The sequence below is a fragment of the Chinchilla lanigera genome, unplaced genomic scaffold (genome assembly GCF_000276665.1).
Source record: "Chinchilla lanigera isolate Chin_1 unplaced genomic scaffold, ChiLan1.0 scaffold00094, whole genome shotgun sequence".
NCBI lineage: Eukaryota > Metazoa > Chordata > Mammalia > Rodentia > Chinchillidae > Chinchilla > Chinchilla lanigera.
This window is the reverse complement of record NW_004955495.1, coordinates 4,582,334-4,603,968: the sequence shown is the minus strand read 5'-3', so window position 1 is coordinate 4,603,968 and position 21,635 is coordinate 4,582,334. Positions and strand designations below refer to the sequence as shown.

Sequence of the window (21,635 nt, the reverse complement as noted above, 5' to 3'; positions counted from 1 at the left end):
TTTTTTTTGGTTTTTCTCCGGTACCGGGAACCGAACTCACGACCTTGCGCTTGCCAGGCAGGCGCTTTGCTGCTGAGCTAAATCCCCAGCCCCTCTGGGCAGAAAATTAAGGTAGCAGGCCTGTGACTGGGATGCAGTGGCACCCACCTGTCATCACAGCACTCTAGGAGGCTGAGGCAGGAGGATCACCAGCTCTGACACAGCCTAGACTACATAGTGAGACCCTGTCACAAAATGAAAACTTAAAAAGGGCTGGGGATAGAGCTCATTGTGAAGGCACTGGGTTCTGTCCTCAGTGTGGAAGCGGGGAGAGAGGAAAGGAGAGAGAGAGAGCAAGATCGGTCTGCTTGTAGGGATTTGCCAGTGGCTGGCAACTGGGAACTTGATTTCAGAGTCATTCCCACCTCCCTGGTAGAAGTGGCCATGGTGCCCATGTCATTTGTGCCAACAGCGTGGTTTATGCTGAGCCCCTGCTCTTCCGGGAGTCTGGAGTCTCGGTGCCAGCCAGAAGGGGCTACATGACTGGGTCCCTAGGAGCTGCCCAGGGTGGCAAGATCTCACAGGTGCTGTCCTCAGTCCTTGGGGAAGTCAAATGACCTGTAGCTTTCCCGGGGAAAGGTTCTGGAAGGTTGCGCGGTCCCCTCACCCTGACTGTGCCCCCAGGATTGGCTCTGGCCAGTGGTACCTGGAGTCATTGGGCTGTGGTTGACCACAGCCGTGAGAACATACAGGGACTGAGACCGGTGAGGATGCCCTGCAAAGCACCGAGCTGGGGGTGCTCCCGTGTCCCCCTTTTCTCTGTCCATGTCCTGCCTCTGCCAGCCCTGACTGCGTCCTTCCTCTCTGCAGAAATACTACCCGCCAGACTTCGACCCCTCGAAGATCCCCAAGCTCAAGCTCCCCAAGGATCGGCAGTACGTGGTACGGCTGATGGCCCCCTTCAACATGAGGTATGTGTTGGTCCCTGAGGTGGACCCATGACCACAGAGGTGGCCTGTACCCTGTGTTCAGAGCCAGTCCCGTCATCCAGTTAGCCAGCACTGCCCCAGGCCTCGCTCCCTCGACCCCAGGACTAAACACCCGGAGCTTTTGGAGTTCCCCAGTAGCGCTGCCTGCTGCCTCGAGGTCAGACTCACTAGCAGACTTGTGGCAGCAGAGATGGGGCCATGCATTCACATCTGCTCCCCCTCAGCCAGCCTGGCTCCTCCTCAGGGCCCTTGCACTCCTGTGGCTTCTGCCTGAACCCCACAACCCTGCCTCCTGACCACCCAGTCGTTCTGGCTCACATCTCCCTCCACAGAGGCCACTGTCATCCGCCTGAGCAGATGACGGGACTTCGGAACATTAGAACTTCTGTGATTTACCAGTTCTGAACCACACAGCTGGTTTCGTTTCACCACCTCCAAAGTCTCATGTGCCTGCCAGTCAGGGCCCTTTGTTTTTTAACTTTTGCTTTTGTGTTTTGTTTTTTTGAGACAGGGTTTTGCTATGCAGTTCAGGCTGGTCTTAAACTCACTGTGTAGCCCACCATGGCCTCTGACTCACCCCTCCTCCTGCTTCAGCCTCCTAAGTGCTGGGACTCACGTGTACGCCATGACGCCCAGCTTCTAAATCGCCTTTGAGTCAATGAAATTCGGAAGGTCTTCGTGTGGACCTGATTGTTTTCTCTACTGACTCTGTCACTGTTCATTTCTTGGGCACTTGCTGTGTGCCACGGTCTAGGGTGCCAGGGGCAGGGTCCCTAGCCTCAGGGAACCTGCCAGCTAGTGGGGTGTGGAGATCATAAATTCATCCTTGGGGTGCCTCACACGCAGTCAAACCTGGAAGCCAGAGGAGAGGGCGTGACTGGGCCATGGGCAGAGAGGGCTTTCTCACCGAGATGAGGGCGAGGGTGAAGGAAGCGCCAGCCAAGCTGAGGTCTGCGGAACAAGGAGTCCCGGGCAGTGGATGCTGCTGTGCAGAGGCCCTGGGCCCAGGCCAAGCTGAGGCATTCGCAGAACAGCTGGGGCTCAGGGTCTAAGTGGAGGGAGGAGGGAGGCCAGGCTGGAAGAGCGCTGGCAGATGGTGCTCCTGAGCCCCAGGCGGGCCACTGGAAGGGCCAGAATGGTGTTTCCCCAGGAGGTGGCATGTGGGCGGGGCAGGCATGAGCAAGCGTGGCAGCACAGGAGGGGAGCAATCTGTGAACTCGGGCAGGCCGCTTGTGAAGGAGGAAGCTCCCCGTCTCTGGGGGCAAGCAAGCAGCTACCTCTCGTATTATGCATGAGAGTGGGAATAAGAGCCCCGAGCCAGCACAAGTGCCTTCCTCCCGCAGGTGTAAGACGTGTGGGGAATACATCTACAAGGGGAAGAAATTCAATGCCCGCAAGGAGACCGTGCAGAACGAGGTGTACCTGGGCCTGCCCATCTTCCGCTTCTACATCAAGTGCACGCGCTGCCTGGCGGAGATCACGTTCAAGGTATCAGCTCCCCCCGGACCCCTGTGGGCTTTGTGCCTGCTCCCCACTCCGCAAGGAGACCCATTCAGCCGATCCTGGGGAGCAGACGGAGCTCTGAGGGAAATGTTCATGGCAGCCTTGCTTATAAAGGCAGAAAGCTGTCAGACTTGGAGGCATGCACTTGTCATCCCAGCTACCATGGAGGCTGACAGGAGGGTCATTTAGCAAGACCCTGTCTCAAAATAAAAAATAAAAAGGGCTGGGGAGTAGCTCAGTGTGAAGGCCCTGAGCTCCACCCCTGGCGCTGCAAAAAGCAAAAGTCAAAAACCCGCAGGCCTGGGCTTTCTACAGAGGGGCTGGGAGTCCCACAAAGATGGCTCCGTCCTTGCCACAGCAGTAAGATGAGGAGGAGGAGGAGATGACGCCAGGAAGGACGGGGAGCTGGGAGATGGCTCTGGGCTGCCAGTGGGTGCTGGACATGGCTTCCACTGCCCAATGTGCAGGAGGTGACGTCTTCCCGCCTCCCAGACAGACCCCGAGAACACAGACTACACCATGGAGCACGGCGCCACGCGGAACTTCCAGGCCGAGAAGCTCCTGGAGGAGGAGGAGAAGCGGGTGCAGAAGGAGCGGGAGGATGAGGAGCTGAACAACCCCATGAAGGTGAGCGAGGCACGGGCAGTGGCGGGCAGTGGCGTGGGGAGCGTGCTCAGTGGAACTTGAGCCACACACCCTGCATGGCACCTGGAGGGTGATGCAGGGATCCTCCCATGTGACCAAGCTGTGTCACATCCTGTCTCGTGGTCTTAGATGAGAGAGTTTCTCTGCTGAGATTTGAAGGAGCAGCATCAGGGAGGCGTGGTGGGTCACAGGGGACCGTGGGTGGCCATAATGACAGCCGGGTCAGCTGCCAGCAAGGAGAAAATGGTTGTGGGGGTGGCAGAGCACCCAGCACTCTGGAAGGCTGAGGCAGGAGGTTTGTAGATTAAAGCCCTGGCTGGGCAACTCAGCAAGGCTCTGTCTCAAAAAAGTAAAAAAAGAGTTGGGGTGCAGCTCCCGTGACACTAACCTAGCATGGTGAGGCCCTGGGTTCCATTGCCAGCCCCACAAAAAAAAGTGAAAGCAGGTGCAGGGTCCTTCCTGTCCTTGGGTTCAAATCCCAGGGCTCCACTGAGCAGCCATGTAGCCCCAGGCAGCCGTGTCCCCTCCCCTGGCCACAGTGTCTGCAGGCCAGGCCTAGCGGGCTCTAGTCCATGCCCACCCCACCCACAGGTGCTGGAGAACCGCACGAAGGACTCGAAGCTGGAGATGGAGGTGCTGGAGAACCTGCAGGAGCTCAAGGACCTGAACCAGCGGCAGGCGCACGTGGACTTCGAGGCCATGCTGCGGCAGCACCGGCTGTCGGAGGAGGAGCTGCGGCGGCGGCAGCAGGAGGAGGACGAGCGTGAGACCGCGTGAGTCCGTGGGGTCCGGCCTGGCTGCCCTGTCCTGTTCCCGGGTCTCTCTGCCCCTGTGTCCCTCTCCCCCAGCTGCTCACGGCCCCTCTGGGGTCACCCATTCTGCACCCGTGACTCACTTTCTTCCTCATGGTGTCTCTGCCTTGGTCCCTGCGGCAACTCCAGGTCCCGGGAGTCCTGGGCGCCCCAGGACTCAGCACATGGCTGCCTGTCCTTGTGGCCGGGTTTTGGGTTTGGGGTAATTTTGCAGTATGGGGAAGTGAACCCGGGATGTTTGCACTGAGCTGCATCGTCAGCCCTTTACCGTTATTTTTTTTATTTTTTTTTTTTTTCCCCCGGTACCAGGGATCGAACTCACGACCTTGCGCTTGCTGGTCAGGTGCTGTGCCGCTGAGCTAAATCCTGAGCCCCTATCGTTACTTATTTTGAGACAGGGTTTTGCTGAGAGGCTGGACTCAAACTTCCAGTCCCCCTGCGTCAGCCTCCAGGAGAGCCGGGATGGCAAGTGTGTGCCGCTGCGCCCGGCTTCTTAACCGTTTTCGGGGAGCCGGGCGTGGACGCAGCACCTCGCGCCCGCCAGGCAGATGCTGAGCACTGAGCCACAGCCCAGTGCTCTGCAGAGCAGCAGGCAGCAGGGCAGAGCGGGCTCGGGGAGGGCAGCGGGGCTGGGTGGGCGGGTGGGGCTTTGGGAACCCATGCCCAGGGCCGTGCAGGCTGTGCTTCGTTCTACCCTTCAGACCCTGCATGGCTTCTCCTGAGTCCCCAGCACCCAGCACAGGGTCAGCACACAGTAGGTGCTCAGTGGGCACCTTGGGGCCACAGTCAGTGTCTGTGACTGTGGTGACAGCAGCCTGCACTTCCGTAGCTCCTTGCGTATGCTGGGCCTGGCTCTGACATCTGCCTCCCTCCCGCAGCCTGGAGGTTGACACGGTTGGCACCAGGGTTGGGGGACTGAGGTCACATTGTCTGAGACACACGCCAACCCAGAGTCACCCAGAAAGGGTGGGAATCCAAATAGGCTGCACTAATACCCCTAACCACTTCGTGGTTCACAGGAATGTTGGAATGTTTATTTTTTTTTTGAGACAGGGTCTTGCTGTATAGTTCAGACTAGCTTTTGAACTCACTACATAGTCCAGGCTGGCCTTGAATTTACAATGATCCTCCTGCCCCAGCCTCTCCAGTGCTGGGATTGCAGGTGTATGCCGCCATGCCCAGCTAGGAATGTTAATTTTATTTTATTTATTTATTTATTTATTTATCTATCTATTTATCTATTTATTTGTCTTTTTGAGACAGGGTCTCACCATGCATTTCAGGCTGGCCTTGAGCTCACTTTGTTGCCCAGGCTGATCTCCAACTTGCAGCGATCCTCCTGCCTCAGTCTCCCAAGTGCTGGGATTATAGGCGTGCGTCACCATGCCTGGCTAGGATGTTAATTTTAAAACATCTAATCAGACCTGTCATCCCAGCCCTCTAGAAGCCTGAAGCAGGAGGATCACAAGTTTAGGCCCAGCCTGGGCAAATTAGCAACTTAGTGAGACCCTTTCTCAAAATTTAAAAGTGGACTGGGGATGGAGCTCAGTGCAAAGGCCGAGGGTTCAATCCCCAGTATTGTAAAATTTAAAATCAAAGCTAGCCCGGCATGGGGCTGGGGATTTAGCTCAGCGGCATAGCGCCTGCCTGGCAAGTGCAAGGTCGTAAGTTTGATTCCTGGTACTGGGGTGGAAAAAAAAAAAAAAAGCTAGCCGGGCATGGTGGTGCACCCCTGTAATCCTAGCACTCAGGAGGCTGAGGCAGGAGGATGGTTGTGAGTTTGAGACCAGCCTGGGCTACAAAGTGAGCTCAAGGCCAGCCTGAACTGCGTATCGAGACCCTGTCTCAAAAAGACAAAAAAAAAAAAAAAATCAAAGCCATCTGCTCCCCACCCCTGCTGTCTGAGGGCAGGACAAGGCCCCATGGCAGGTCCTGGGTGCTGTCCCTGTGTAGTGTGTTCCCAGCCCCATGGTCTGTCACACAGGGCACTCCTGGAGGAGGCTCAGAAGCGAAGGCTCCTGGAGGACTCAGACTCGGAGGATGAGGCTGCACCTGCCCCTCCAGCCCCAAGGCCCCAGCCCACTGCCATCCTGCATGAGGTGAGCCCACCGCGGGGCCCTGTGCCGAGAGGGAAGGGGAAGTGGGGACCATGGCCTTTTCCCCACAGGGCCTAGGGCTCTGTCCTTGGAAGGGCTGTGAAGGGTAGCAGGTCAGGTGTCAGTAAGCCCTTGGGGACTGTCACTTTCCAGCCTGGGGAAGCTGCTGTGGAAGGGGACATGTCACTGGCTAGTGTGGGTCCTTGCTGTATAGATTTTTAAACTAGAGCCAGTGTGTGGTACGTGCCTCTAACCCCAGCACTGGGGAGGCTGAGGCAGGAGGATCACTGTGAGTTTGAGGCCAATCTGGGCTATAAAGTAAGTTCAAGGCCAGCCTGAATTGCATAGTGAAACATTCTCAAAAAGACAAAATAATAATTATAAACCATATTGGTTGTGTTTTTTGTTGTTTTTTGTTGTTTTTTGAGACAGGGTCTGCTGTATAACTCAGGCTGGCCTTGAACTCATGGCGGTCCTCCTGTCTGAACCTCCCAAGTGGCAGGGGTACAGGTGTGCACCATCATGCCTGGTGAGACCCTACTTAAAAAAAAAAAACAAACCTAAAACACAAATTACAGAAAGCCTTGGATTGGAGAGTAAGAGTGAAGACAGAAAGACTGCAGGCGGAGCAGCAGCAGGGCTGCACCCAGGTGCGAGGGCGCACTGGCCTCCATCTTGCAGCGGGAGTCTGGCTGTAAGGCTTGGCCAAGCCGGAGTCAGCTGCTGTTCCGTCCGTCCTGATTTCATCGCTCAGGTTGAGCTCTCGAGACTTGGAGGCCCCTTGGTCCCTGTGAGGGTGGCTTGGGGCTGTCCCAGGCCTGTGAGCTCTGCTGCCATTCAGGGTAAGCACAGGCTTGGGACAGTGGAGAATCTAATTTGTAAATCTTTTTTTTTTTTTTTTCCTTGAAGCACTGGGGATGGAACCCAGGGCCTTCACCACACTCCTTTGCCCTCCACCCACAGCCCTTTTTATTTATTTATTTATTTATTTATTTATTTTTTGTACTAAGAATTGAACTCAAGACCTTGCACTTGCCAGGCAGGTGCTTCTGCCACTGAGCTATATCCCCTGCCCAACTTTTAGTTTTTATTTCGAGACAGGGTCTCACTAAGTCCTTAAGTTGCCCAGGCTGGGTTTGAACTTGTGATCCTCCAGCCTCAGCCTCCCAGAGTGCTAGGATGACAGGTGTGCAGGAAAAGCCACTTTCACATCCTGACTGCTTAAGAAGGAATGTGGATTATGCTTTTTTGTTGTTTGTTTGGGGTTTTGTTTTGTTTTCTGTTTTTTTGAGATGAGGGTCTCACTATGCAGTTCAGGCAGCCCTTGAACTCACTGTGTAGCCCAGGCTGATCTCAAACTCACAGTGATCCTCCTGCCTCAGCCTCCCAAGTGCTGGGATTACAGGTGTGTGCCAGCAGATTATACTTTTGCAAGTAATAGGTTAGAGGGCCCAGGAATTTGTTCTTAGTCCCTACAATGGTCTCTCGCTCATGACTGTCACGTAGAGCACAGGAATTTATCTCTCTGTCACATTGCAATGCTGGGTGACAATGCAGAACCTGGGGCATCTCCTCTCCAGTGTTTTCAGAGATTCCAGCTCCTTCCGTGTCCCGCAGAGGCAGCCTTGCTCCTGGGCTGGGGCACTGGGGAGGGGACAGGTGCAGGGTCGGGCAGCCCCCGGGGTAGGGGGGTTTTCCTCTCACACCCTGTCCGTAGGAACAGGCCCAGCAAGCTGCGTGCAGCTGGGGGGAGGTCGGGAGGGGCTGTGTCTGGCTGGCCCCCAGCCTGGCTGGAAGAAAGAAGGGGAGAGAGATTTTGATGGGTGCCCAGATCTGGGTCCCAAGTGACAGTGCTGCTTTCAATTGGATAGAAAGTTTTCTCTCAGATTACAGTTGTACAGTGATTGGACAAGAAACAGGCGCTGTCGCCTTCTCGTCTTCTGGCAACTCTTGGAGGATGCTGTCCTCCCAGGAGTTTCAGTACACTCTGCATCCCAGTCTGGGAGAGGGGTGAGGGTAGGGAGAAGTTCCAGGGCACTGCTGCTGGGAGAGCATCCTGCTCACATCCCGTTGGTCAGTATGTGACCACTTGACCACCGCCCACCACAAAGGAGGCTGGGAAATGTAGTCTTTATTGGCAACAGCCTCATTTCTGTGAGAATCCATCAACGTCAGGAGATAGACTAGATGTGCAGTTATTATTTTCTTTTTCCTTTTTTTTTTTTTTTTTGTGTGTGTGTGTGTGTGTGTTTTTGAGACGGGATCTCACTAGGCAGTTCAGGCTAGCCTTGAGCTCACTTTGTAGAGCTTACCAGACTGGTCTTGAACTTGCAATGATCCTCCTGCCTCAGCCTCCCAAGTACTGGGATTACAGGCCTGTGCCACCACGCCTGGCTGAGGTCATTATTTTCACCCATGAATCTTTTAATGTAGAACTGAGACTTTCAAAAAAAGTCATTTTCTTTGAGGCTGTATCTCCTGATAGAGCGCCCTTATTGACTATCTTACTTAAACTGACCCCAGAGTTCATTGGCTATACTATCTACACACCACACACACACACACACACACACACACACACACACACACCCCACCACCACCACCACCACCCCCCCCCCCTGTGCTGGGCATCGAACCCAGGGCCTCACACACACTAGGCAGGCACTCACCACTGAACTCTGTCCACAGCCCTTCTCACTTTGTATTTTGAGACAAGGACTTGCTAAGTTGCCCAAGCTTTCTTAGATTCGAGCTCCGCCTGCCTCAGCTTCCTGAATATCTGGGATGACAGGCGCATGCCGCTGCATCTGATGTTTGTATTTGGGGTGTGCTGCTAGAGATGGAACCCAGGGCCTTGTGCATACCGAGCAGGCACTCATCACTGAGCCACATGTCCAGCCCTTCTATTTTTCACTTTTTTTTCTAAATGGAGCAAGAGGCTAGCTACCTTCAGAGGAGTCCGCCCTTTCTGGTTCACTTGTCAGCCTCCTGCCTGGTCCTGATTCCCTGTGTATGCAGCACACTTCTGTCAAGGCTACTCATGCCTGTGCTGCCCTGTGTGTCTCTCTTCACACCTGCAATTCCTTGATTTAGCTTCACGACGACAACTGCGTGCAGCAGAACCAGGTTCTGGAACCAGCACGTAGCACCCTCCGGCCCCCGCCCCAGCTACAGTGGGAACTCGTGACAGTGTGTGCAGAGCCTCCAGAATGGTAGAGCCCGATACAGTGGAGCACATCTGTCGTTCTGGCTTTCAGGAAGCTGAGGCAGGGGGATCTCAGAAACAAAGAAACAGCAGTTCATTTCTGTACATCTGAATAAAAAGGCTGCAGCCAGGGCCGGGGGTGCAGCTCAGTGGAAGCTACTTTCCCAGCCCACATGAGGCTTGGCACCCCAGCCCCAGCCCTCCAAGAAAGCAAAAGCATTGGCCTTGATTGCTCCCCCTCCCCATCCTCTGTTATTTTATTTCAACACAAAGTCTTGCTTTTGCCTTAACTCAGGATCCTCTTTGCCTCCACCTCTGCAATAGCATCGAAGGCCTGTGCCACCCACACAGGGCTCTTAATTCCCTCTAATGGTGCCTTTTCACGACACCTTTCAGAAGTGCCATCTCCTCTGGTCTCGCCACTTGAGCTTCACAGAAGAGGAGATCACGAGTTCAGTATGAGGGATGAGTAGGCATTCACCAGGGGAATGAGAGGAAAGGGACAGCCCGGAGAAGGGGATGGCAGAGGGAAAGGCCTGCAAGTGAGAGGTCACAGTGAGACTTGGAACATACAAGTGCCGAAGATAGGGGGGAGGACGGACAAGGCTCTAAGCACCAAGCCTGGGGCAGTAGGGAGCCATAGAGGAGTTCAGAGCAGGGGAGAGACTTGGCAAGCTCATCAGAGTGCTGTGGGATGGTTCAGCAGGGGAAGGAGCAGAGTTCAGAGAGCTGGCTGGGCCAGGGATCCTCCACCAACCCGTGTCCCTGTTACCCTACAGGCCCCAAAGGCCAAGAGGAAGGCGGAGGGCATGGGCAGCAGGTTGCAGCTGTCTGGCTTGGTGGTGGTGAAGAAGACAAAGACGGAAGCTGAGGGCGCTGGCAGCCGGCGGGGCCAGGCACCTCCAACCTCAGGTGGGTTCCCCTGCCAGGGCTGCGTGCAGTGCCACGTGCGCTGCCAGGTGGCGGCAGTGTTCCCGGCCTCCTAGTGCTTCCTGGGGTGGGCAGGTCAGGGGTGGGTGGGTGCAGAACCCCCAGGCAGTTCTGTGGGGAGGGAAGGGAAGGGCCCTCCTCCTCCTCTTTTCTTCCTTTTTTTTCTGGTTCTGGGATTGGAACTCAGGGCTTCACACTGAGCAGCATCCTCAGCTCTTAGTTTTTTGGGGTTTTTTTTGAGACAGCAGTTCACTCTGTAGTTCAGGCTGTCCTTGTACTCACTGTGTGGCCTGTAGCCTAGGCTGGTCTGAAGCTTGAAGCGATCTTCCTGCCTCAGCCTCCTGAGTGCTGAGATTGCAGGCAGGTGCCACCACACCCAGCCCCTTTGTATTTTGAGACAAGGGCTCACTAAATCATTCAGTTATCAGGCTGGCCTGGAATTCAGTTTTCCTGCCTCAGCTTCCCATAGTGCTGGGATTGCAGGTAGGTGTGAGCCACCAGTTTTCTTTTCTAATTACAGAAGGAACAAGAATTTTAAAACTCTAAACAAATCCATGACACCTCCTCCCCATCCCCTAGTGTCAAGGAAATCTGAATCCCCACATCCCAGGCCATGTCTCAGTGTCTTTCTTGAGACCCTGGGCCTGGTCTGCTGTCAGTGGCCCCCACCCCAGGCGCTGGATGATTGGGGTGGGTCAGCCTGGTGGTTGGAGAGACTGAGAGCTGAGCAGTGTACCCGCCCACCACATGGGGAGCCTGCAGGGCAGTTCCATAGGGGCCCAAGTCAGAGGGTGTGTAGGGGTGCAGTGGTGCACACCCGCAATCCCAGCACTCTGAGAGGCTGAGGCAGGAGGGTCACAAGCTGCCAGTCTGGGCAACTTAGTGACTTTGCCACACCTGTCTCAAAATAAAAATAAAAAAAGGGCAGGGAATGTAGCTCAGTGCAAAGGCCCTGCGTTCCATCCCCAGAACTGGAAAAAAACATTTCTTGAAAAGGGCGTGTGGCCTTTCTCTGTGGTACTGGGGACGGAAATACTGCTTATGCCCACAGTGGGACCTGGCAGGTACCTTCCCGACAGAGGGCCCTGTGTTGTCCACCCCAGGCCTGGCACACGAGCGGAGGTGGCTGTCCCCGTGCCCCAGCCAACCTAGGCCAACTCTCCCTCCCCCACAGGAGCCCGGGAGCGCAGAGGGGCTGCTGACCCCTCTCCACAGCCGCCTGGCGCCTCCTCCCTGAGCCAGCTGGGAGCCTATGGGGACAGCGAGGACAGTGACAGCAACATCTGACCCAGCACCCCGCCCAGCCACAGGGTCGCAGAGCTGCAAGCAGGCGGGCAGGAGGCCATGCACCTCCTGCAGCTGCCAGGCCGCGGCGCCCCTCCTGTTCCTGGCTCCTCCTGCCGCTCGTGTCATGGGCTGTGCCTCCGTCCCTTCCGCCCACAGAGCCGGCGGGAACCAATGAAAGCCGCTGTCCGCCGGCCGGCCGGCCGGGCACCTAGCCCGCGGAGTTCGGGGGCCAGCGAGGCCTCTGTGCACACAACCCTGGATGGAGGCCCGTGTGGCACGCCGTCAGGGAGTGCGGCCAGAGGTCGGGTGGGTGGGCCAGGCCCGAGTTCTCCTCTAACGGTACTGGGGATTGAACCCAGGCCCTCCACCCTGAGCTCCATGCCCAGCCCTTTACAGTTTTTGAAGCCCAGTCTTGCTGAGTTGCCTAGGTTGTGCTTGACCTTGTCATCTTCCTACCTCAGCCTCCTGGAGTCCTGGGGTGACAAGCCTGGGCCCTCACACCCAACTGTGTTCAATTCCTGTCTTTCCTGGGAGACTTCCCTCTTTCCCTCCGTGTCCTCGGGGCAGCCTTGTCCTTGGCCCCAGCCCCGGGCAGGGGCTCCCGGAGGACAGCGGGCAGAGGGACAGGCCCTGGGCTCTTCTGCCCTTCCCTTCCTGTGCTGACAGCGCCCGCGGTGCCAGATGAAGGGGCTGTCAGCCAGCATCCGGAATCTCCTCCGTCAGTTCCCCTGGGGCCGCAGGCCTCCGCGCACATCAGAGGGCTGGGGATGGGGGACACTAGAGCCACACACCACCCGCTCCTGCCACGCGGCTGGGAAGGAAAGCTGTGCCTGCCTCGTGCCCAGCATGGTGCCAGGCTATCTCTGCCACTGCCTTGCCAGCTGTCACTGTGCCCCCCCAAGACCCCTCTGCCTGGGGCTGGTGCCAAGGCAGGGAGGCCTGGCATGGGGCTCTGGCCACAGCCTTTCACCACCCTGCGCTGTCAGATGGGGCCTGGAAGGTTGTACTGGGCGGACGGGGCCCATATGAAGGGAAGCTCACGCCTGCTCCATCAGAGGGGGCGCTCGGAGGCCAGGCCTTGTCTTCTCCTGAGCTGTGAGCCAGGGTTACCTGCATATATTTCTTCCCTCGGCCTGGGGGCCCCTGAAGAGAGGCGCATGTCTCCATGGAATTGGGGGCTTCGTAACCATCAGTTAAGACTCACAGTTGCTGGGTGTGGTGGGGCACACCTGTAATCCCAGCGCTCGGGAGGCTGAGGCAGGAGGATCGTGGCAAGTTCAAGACCAGCCTGGGGTACAAAGTGAGCTGAAGGCCAGCCTGAACTGCATAGCGAGACCCTGTCTCAAAAAAGACAAAAAAGAAGCAAAAAAAAAGACTCACAGTTGTGAATTGAGAAAGGCAGACTAGGCAGCAGGTGGTGGTGCACGGCTGTCATCCCACTCACTTGGGAGGCTGAGTCAGGCTGAGCTAGCTCTGCCTGGGCACCTCAGAGATACCCTGTCTCAAGTGAAAGGGCTGGGGTGTAGCTCAGTGGTGAGCACCTGTCTAGCAGAGATTTATCCACAGCATTGCAAAAAGAAAAAAAGCTGTGTCCAGGAGCTCCTAAGGTAGGAGCACAGACAGCCCATCAGACTAGGAGTGTTCTTTGTTTTTGTGTTTTGAGACCAAGTCTATGCAGTTCTGGCCGACCTTAAGCTCATTTTGTAGCCCAGGCTGGCCTTGAACTCAAAACAATCATCCTGCCTCAGCCTCCTCAGTGCTGGGATTACAAGCCTGCGTCACCATACCCGGCTTTGTTTTGTTTTTTGAGACAGGGTCTCACTGTGTAGCCCAGGCTGGTCTTTTTTTTTTATAACACCTTTTTTTTTTTTTCCCAGTACCGGGAATCAAACTCATGATCTTGTGCTTGCCAGGCAGGCAATGTGCCGCTGAGCTAAATCCCCAGCACCCCCAGGCTGGTCTTGAACTCCCAGTGAACCTCCTGCCTCAGCCTCCTGAGCACTGGGATTACTGTGTGTACCACCATGTCTGGCCTTGATGAGATTTTAAGCCCCACCAGGGATCACTTCATCTCTCCCCACCTGTTTCCACAACTTGCGTCCCCCCTTCAGATTTGGGCCCCCAGGGGTTCTGCTCCTGAGATGGTGCAGGGGACAGAGAGAACAGGCATAGCCCCAAGCTGAGGTACCCCCTCTGGCTCCTTTCTGAGTTCCCAGCCAGGTGTTGAGCACCTGCTGTGGGCCACACACCTGAGTGTCACTCAGACGGGAAAGGAGAGAGGCTGGGACACCTGCCACCGTGTGGACGGACCTTGATGCTGTCCTCAGTGAGAGACACCAGACAGAGGCCACAGTGTGGGCTGCATGGACAGGAAACGTGACTCCAGAGACAGGAAGTGGCCTTGGGGTGCCAGGCTGGGGAGGGGACAGGTGACTGCTTATTGGGTGTGGGGTTTTTTGGAGATGACAGAAATGTTCTGGAATGGATAGTGGTGCTGGTTACACGGCCTTGTGAATATGATTAAAAACCACTGAATCATCTGTATAGTGTGTACGCAGGTATGTGTATGTGGTGCTGGGGTGGAACCCAGGGCCTCAAGTGTGCTAGGAAAGCCCTCACCACTGAGCTCCACCCCCAGCGCTTTATATGAAGGCAGCCCAGGTGTGGTGGTCATGATGCACACCTTCCTTTGAAGCACTCAGAGGCTGAGGCAGGAAGGTTGCTGAGCATTCGAAGCCAGGCTGGGCTACATAGAGAATTCAGGGCAGCCCATCTCAAAGAAAAGAAAAAAAAAGGCCCTGGGTTCAATCTGTAGTACTGGGGAAAAAGTGGGGTTTGAACTCTTAAGGTATAGGAATTATGTTTCAAAAAGCCAAACAAAGCCCCCAAAATAGAGGTGGGTGGCTGGCACTCACCAGGCTGTGGCTGCTATTCTGTTTTTTGGGAGAACATAGCTCAGGTCACCCCAAGGTCACAGGGGCTGGAATTAGGAACCAGACTGCTGGGGAACTGGAAACCGGGGTTTTCAGGAAGCTGAGCCCCACCCACCACAGATGCTGCCAGCAGGGTGATAGGACCCCAGCCTGGCTCCTCTCCTCCCGCCCCTCCCCTCAGATGGGGGGAGCACCTGAGAAGGCAGCTCAAAGGCGCAGGGAAGTCAAACGCCGTTTGATTCTGCCTGGGGCCCCTAATTGCTATTCCTGCCACAGCGTGTAATTAGAAGGCCCCTTTCAAATATTTATACCTCAGCGAGGCGTATTTATCCGACAGAGACAGCGCTCAGATTTGATGGGATCTGTCAACAGCTCATCCTGAGCTGGGAATTGCCTTGTGGCTGACAGGAAACAGGACAATTACCCGCCCGTGCTCCCTGGCTGTCCCTGGGGACACCACCTTGCCACAGATCCGAGAGGGAGAATGGGGAGCCAGCGGGGACTGAGCCTGCGAAGCAGCTGAGTTCAACAGGTCTGAGATGGGGACAAAGGCAGTGCAGAAGGGATAGGTGACAGGAGTGTCAAAGCCCCTGCTGCCACCAGAGCCTTTGTCTTGTTGGTTCTTGGCGTCAGTTTTCCCACCTGGAAAATGGGGCTAGTGAAGGAGGGAAAAGGGAGAATTTCGGTTTCCACAAAGAGACTCCAGCAGTGGCCATACCAAAGCCAGGCCCCATGACAGTGTCTGGGCACAAGTGAGCCACTGGGTGACTAAGGCCCCTCTACTCTGTACCTCAGTTTCTTCATCTGTAAAATGAAGAACCTTTGTAACAATCTATTCCTTCTGAGGACCCTTCTTCTAGCTTCCTGGGTTCTCCTGAAAGAAACCTCACTTGTCTTTTGTTTTAAGACAGTCTTGCTTTGTGGTTCAGGCTGGCCTTTAACTCCCTGTGAGCCCAGGCTGGCTTCAAAACTGGTAGTGACCCTCCTGCCTCAGCCTCCCAAGTGCTGGGATTATAGGCCAGTGCCCCCAAGCTTGGTCTCATATGTCTTATGAGGGAAACCAAGGCAGAGGGAGCTGCAGACTCCGTCCCCAGCCCCCTGTTTTGTACAGGGACAGCTCACAGCCCTGCCTTTGGCCTGGCACTTGCTCCACTCCAAGCTGTACTTCAGGGAGAGCCAGGAGCAGGGAACCTGGGGTCCCCAACCCTCCTGAGCTCCCATCTCATTCAGGGGACTTAGCAAGGTCCCTTTAAGGGAAGAAGAGATGATTTTGCTCTCAAATTGGCCACTGCCCCCCTACCCCCAACCTTTCAATCCCTTGACTCCAGACAGCTGTCGGGTGAAAAACAGCCAGACCCAGAGCCCTTCTCCGCATCCTGCCTCCCATCCGGAAGCCACAAAGGGACAGATGCGAGGCCACCAGGCAGGCACAGATAGCATCTCCCCTACCGCCAGCTGCCCCTCCCTTCCCCCACCCCGCGATGAGCCCCCTGGGAGCAAGGAAAGGCGCCCCCTGCCGGGGGGAGCCAAGTCCCGCTGCGCCTCGCGGCCCTCCGTGGCGGTCGCACCGGCGACCTCTGACAGTTGCACACGATCCGTCCCCGGCCCGGTCCTCGACCCTCAGACACCGGCTCAATTTCCATCCTCCGTCGCGGTCACCTGGACAATGTCACCCCTTCTCGCGGTCGGGCCCACATCCCCATTTCTGTGTCCACTCCCCCTCTCCTCCGAGCCACGCTTCGCGCCCCCGGGAGGTGCCAGCCCCGGTCCGTGCCCACCCCCCGCGCTCCGCCTCCTTCCGCCCGAGCTCGGTCCCGGGGTCCGGGCCCAGCCGTCGCCGCCTCAGCCCGGCGACTCCCTCGCCCTGATCCCCGCTCCCCGCCCTCCCGGAGCAGCTGAAGGTCTCCGTCACCTCCGAGGGGGCCCAGGGGAGGGCAGGGGGCGGGGAAGCCTTGCCGCTGCGGCTGGGACGCGGCCGGGCTGGGGGGGACGGGCCACCCGCCCGCGCGCCCTCCTCAAAGTCCCCCCTCCCCGCGGCGCGCGCCGGCAAAGTCTCCCGAAAGCTGGAGCGCGGATTGCGGGAGATTTTATTTCCCTTTGTGCGGGTGGCTGGGGCCTGATGGCGCCGGCTGCCCGAAGGGACCTGGGGATGAGGGGCCCCCCACCCCTCTAGGGAGCAGAGGAGCGCAACAAAGGGTGCGCCCGGCCCGGGTCCCTGTCCCCGACGCGCAACTTCGCGCGCGCCCCGGGGGAACCTGCGAGCGACCCTGAGGACCAAGGCGTGCCTGGCTGACCGTGGGGGCGCTGGGGACGGCGACCTCGGACCCAGCCGGGGACCCCGGAGCTTCCTGGAGGCGGCGGGAGGTCCAGCCGTGCAGCCCGCGAAAAGTCCGCGCGCTTCCGCGGATGCCCCGCGCCCGGGCGGAACCACGGTGCGCTCGGCGTTCAGGGCCCCTCGAGGCTCTGCCGGAGCCGGGCTCAGGTGGGCTTCCCCCTCTCGCTCGCCCTCTCCAGCTTTGTACCCGCTGCCTGTCTGCCATCCTTACCCTCGCCCAGCCCGCCAAAGGGCGCACCTATTCCTCCTGCTCCTGCCCGTCCTCCTCCGCTTCTTCCCTCCCGTCCCCCCGCCCCCAGGACCGGACCCCGTGCGGGTCGCTCTCTGACAGCGCCCAGGTTGGAGGTGACCCTCGCCCAGATGGCCAGGTGGCTTCGGGACTACCTGAGCTTCGGCGGCCGGAGACCCCCTCCGCAGCCGCCCACCCCCGACTACTCGGAGAGCGACATCCTCCTGGCCTACCGAATGCAAAAAAATTTGGACTTCGAGGACCCCTACGAGGACGCAGACAGCCGCCCTGAGCCGGACCCCGCGGCCCCGCCAGACCCCAAGGGTCCCGGCGACTCCAAGTACGACTCCCCCAAGCACCGGCTCATCAAGGTGGAGGCGGCTGACATGGCCCGGGCCAAGGCTCTGCTGGGAGCCCCCGGGGCCGAGGTGCGAGGCCGGAGGCGGGAAACGGGACGGGGTCAGGCGCGGCGCGGCGGCCCAGATCGCAGGGGGCCTGTTTAATGCGTGGTCCCAGGGGCGGGGCACCGGGCGCTTTCGGCTCCTCCACCTGCTGGGGGAGCTCGGTATCTGCCTCTCAGGGGCGATCACGCGCCGCTCCAGCTCGCTATTTCTGTGCTCTTTCCTGGCTTCCGAAAACACAGCTGAGCCAGGGCAGTGTTCTGAAAACACTGCCTTCCTGGGCTTCCTCCTTTCTCTTCTTTTCTTTCTTTTTAACACCCCGCTCCATGGAAGTGGAACCAGGGCTTTCACACTGAGCTCCATCCCTGGCCCTATTTATTTATTTAAATTTTGAGACAAGGTCTCCCTAAATTGTTCAGTCTGGGATCAAACTTGAGATCATCCTGCCTCAGCCTCCCAGGGTGCTGGGATGAAAGGTGTGCACCACAGCTCCCGACTTCTCCCTGGGCATTAAACATTCTTTCCCTTCTTGCTGTTACTCCTTTTTTTTTCTTTTACTTTTTTTTGTCTTTTTGAGACAGGGTCTTGCTATGCATTTCAGGCTGGCCTTGAGCTCACTTTGTAGCCTAGGCAGGCCCCGAACTCACAATGATTCTCCTGCCTCAGCCTCCTGAGTGCTTGCTGGGATTATAGGTGTGCACCACCAAGCCTGGCAAAACAGGGATATTGTGTTGGCTGAAGGTTAGTTAATGCTACACATAGACATAAAGCATTTAGAATACTGTTGGCAGCTAGTAATTTGTGTTTGTTTTTTGAGACAGGATATCTCTATGTAACCCAGGGCGGGCTACAACTAGAAATCCTCTTGCCTCAGCCTCCCAAGTGCAAGGATCCTGGGCCTTTGCCACTGATGCTTGACTTGATTTTTTTTGTTTTTGAGACAGTCTCTGTATGTAGTTCAGGCTGGACCTGAACTCACTATGTATTCTAGGTTGCCCTCAAACTTGTGATCCCCCTACCTCAACTTCCTCAGTGCTAGGATTATAGCCATGCGCCACCACACCTGTCATTTGTTTTTTGTTTTTTGTTTTGGTACTGGGAATTGAACTCAAGACCTTGCACTTGCCAGGCAGGTGCTTGTACCACTGAACTATATCCCTAGACCTGTTTTGTTTCTTGAGACAAGGTCTTGCTGTGTAGTTCAGGCTGGCCTTGTTCTTTTTTTTTTCTTTTTTTTGTCTTCTTGAGACGGGTCTCGCTATGCAGTTCAGGCTGACCTTGAGCTCACTTTGTAGCCCAGGCTGGTCTTGCAACAATCCTCCTGCCTCAGCCTCCCGAGTGCTGGGATTACAGGCATGCGCCGCCATGCCTGGCTTGATCTTTGTTCTTTTTTTTTTTTTTTTGGCCTCAGGCTGGCATCAAATTCACAGCCATCCTCCTGCCTCAGGCCCCTGAGACTTGACTCAAATATTAAGATTATTGGAAGGCCTGGAGCTGTAGCTCAGTCATAGAGTGAGTGCTTGTCTAGCTTTTGTGGGGACCCAGAGTCCATTTGCAGCCCTAAGAGGGAGAAAAGGCCTAGAATGGACAGGCAAGTGGTGGATTGGCCAGCAAGCAGATCCAGGATCCAGGCCTTATCCCGAGTCCCTGCCCGCTCCACACCCTTCTCTCTCCAGCCGGAAGTGGACATTGAGTATTCGGACCCGTTTGATGCCCAGCCTCTCCCACCACCCTCAGACGATGGCTACGTGGAGCCCTATAATGTCCAGCGGGTCGTCAGTGGTGAGTGACAGGGCTGGGGACAGGCGACGAGGTTCCCCATATGGTGGGAGCTGATTGGCGTCCTTGGCTCCCCAGAGCTGCCGTGCAGGCCAGTCCAGCTGTATGACACGCCCTATGAAGAGCAGGACCAGGAGCCGGAGGAGAATGCGGCTCCTTCCAGCCAGAGGCCTCGGCAGAGCCGGCTGCCCTTGGAGGATGAGCGGCCCGCGGATGAGTATGACCAGCCCTGGGAGTGGAAGAAAGACCACATCTCCAGAGCTTTTGCAGGTACCTCTTTGACCCAGGCCTTCTTTGACCTCTGACTATGCCATCCTTCCCTTTCCTCATTGGTTCATGTCCTGTGTTTCAATTTACAAGGTAGACTCCAAACATCTTCCACTTTGGTAGTTTGTTTTTTGTTGTTGTTTTTGTTTGTTTTTCTTCCAGTAACCAGGAATCAAACTCATGACCTTGCACTTGCCAGGCAGGCATTTTGCCACTGAGCCCCAGTAATTTGTTAATTCTCACTAAACTGTGAGTGACTGATAGTCATAAATTCTTCCTCCACAAAGGACCAACATCTTCTTTGGGATCTGTAGGGCTCTTTAGAGTAGAACAAACTTAACTCATTCTGTTGAATAGAGTGCAAGGAGAGGAATATGGCATTGGTGTCATGCTAGACTTGTGACATTTACTTGGACAAGTTACTATTATTTTCCTGAGCCTCCCTTCCCTTCCCTGTAAAATACAGATTATTGTAGGACCTACTGATCAGGGTGTTTGTAAATTGAATGCTAGAAAGTATTCAATTATACAAGAGATGTTGATTGGAAAGGGTAGAGTTTCTTAGCCATGTAAACTCAGGGTCAAATTCTAGCTGAATTAAGAAACTTGGATGAGTTTCTGTACAGTTTTCCTCTTCTGTAAAAGGGGTAACAGGGGCTGGGGATTTACCTCAGCGCACAGCGCCTGTCTGGCAAGCGCAAGGTCGTGAGTTCGATTCCTGGTATCCTAGAAAAAAAAAGAGGGGGGTAACAAATAAGATCAGCTTTAAGAAATAAAATACTTTGCCAGGCGTGGTGGCACACGCCTGTAATCCCAGCACTTGGGAGGCTGAGGCAGGAGGATCGTGGTGAGTTTGAGGCCATCTTGGGCTACAAAGTGAGCTCAGGGCCAGCCTGAACTGCATAGCGAGACCCTGTCTCAAAAAAAAGAAGAAAAAAGAAAAAGAAAGAAAAAGGAAAAAAAAAAAGAAATAAAATACCTCTTAGCAGAGGTTGTGGCACACTCCTACCCCAGTACTTGAGGAGGTTGAGGCAGGAAGATTGAAAGTTCCAGCCCAAACTTAGGACTTAGTGACTTGGTAAGACCCTGTCTCACAATTTAAAAATAAGAAAAAGGGCTTGGGGTGTAGTTCAGTGTGAAGACCCTGGGCTCAATTGCCAGGACCACATAGATAGATAGATAGATAGATAGATAGATAAATAATAGGTAAATGACAGATGGACAGATAATAGATCATTAAATGATACATAGATAATAGATAGATGATAGATGGATAATAGATAGATAAATGATAAATAGATAGATAGATAAATGATAGATACATACATAGATAGAATAAAGTAGAATTACTCAGGCTCAGAACAACTGGGACACAGAAACTGTGACTGACGGGACATTTGGGTATCGGAGCTTTGGTCTGTATACTGGGGGGCGTTTCTAGTTTTATGACTTGGCCCCAGTTAGGGCTGAACCCCTGAATTCAGGACTAGGGGCCCCTAGTTGGAAATTTCCCGCCTCCCTGGTAGCCACGCCCACGCTCTCTGATTTGTCGCTCCCAGCACTGCTCCACACATTCTCTGTCCTTCGTGACCACACCTCTTTCTTCTGAAAGCCAATTGGTTGCTTCTGCACCAATCCCGCCCGCCCTGTATGAGGTAGGTTGGTCTTAACTCTTTCCCCGCCCACCCTCCGCTTCCAGTGCAGTTCGACAGTCCGGAGTGGGACAGGACCTCCGGCTCGGCCAAGGAGCTGCGGAGACCCCCGCCCAGAAGCCCGCAGCCCGCTGAGCGCGTGGATCCCGCCCTGCCCCTGGAGAAACAGCCGTAAGCGGGGAAGCTGAAGGTGGAAACTCCCAAAGGCCCACTCACTCCAACAACTTATAGACTTCGTCTTAGCCGACAGATGTTTTTCATTTTTCTGCCACAGACTGTGGAAGCTGGGGGAACTTTCATTCATTCCTACACGGTATTCATAAAAAAGCACCTGCTCTTTACCAGACTCAGAGGAGGGACCAGAGTCCGACGAGGTCGCTCTCACGCTGCTATCAGGTTCTGGGTTCAGATCGCGGCTTTGCATCTCTTGTTGTGTGAGCTGAGGCAAATCACTCACCCTCTCTGAGTGAGACTGCAAACTATTCGGAGTGCCTGGCTCAGCAAAGAAGAATTTCCTCTCTTACTTTGAGTGGGCTTTTTCTTTCTTTCTTTCTTTCTTTTTTTTTTTTTTTTTTTTTTTTTTTTTTTTTTTT

General features: G+C 55.6%; 2 protein-coding genes across 3 annotated transcripts in view; both read left to right on the top strand.

Annotated features, from left to right (window-relative positions):
- The window catches only part of Ccdc94 (coiled-coil domain containing 94), a 14,162-nt gene extending 1,435 nt beyond the window's left edge, over positions 1-12,727 (top strand). Inside the window, exons 2-8 of one of the 2 annotated variants that reach the window (XM_005405805.2) lie at positions 850-950; positions 2,312-2,456; positions 2,964-3,098; positions 3,708-3,889; positions 5,913-6,027; positions 10,018-10,141; positions 11,334-12,727. In XM_005405805.2, the coding sequence (XP_005405862.1) occupies positions 850-950; positions 2,312-2,456; positions 2,964-3,098; positions 3,708-3,889; positions 5,913-6,027; positions 10,018-10,141; positions 11,334-11,446 (915 nt within the window). In that variant the 3' untranslated portion in view covers positions 11,447-12,727. Of the gene's footprint in view, positions 1-849; positions 951-2,311; positions 2,457-2,963; positions 3,099-3,707; positions 3,890-5,912; positions 6,028-10,008; positions 10,142-11,333 lie in introns of both variants that reach the window. The other variant, XM_005405806.2, reaches the window with a different exon arrangement.
- Positions 12,728-16,776: 4,049 nt separating this feature from the next.
- Shd (Src homology 2 domain containing transforming protein D) overlaps positions 16,777-21,635 on the top strand; it is a 7,941-nt gene continuing 3,082 nt past the window's right edge. Inside the window, exons 1-5 of the mRNA XM_005405804.1 lie at positions 16,777-16,861; positions 17,014-17,371; positions 19,021-19,126; positions 19,202-19,393; positions 21,090-21,213. Of these exons, the coding sequence (XP_005405861.1) occupies positions 17,075-17,371; positions 19,021-19,126; positions 19,202-19,393; positions 21,090-21,213 (719 nt within the window). The 5' untranslated portion in view covers positions 16,777-16,861; positions 17,014-17,074. The remainder of the gene's footprint in view (positions 16,862-17,013; positions 17,372-19,020; positions 19,127-19,201; positions 19,394-21,089; positions 21,214-21,635) is intronic.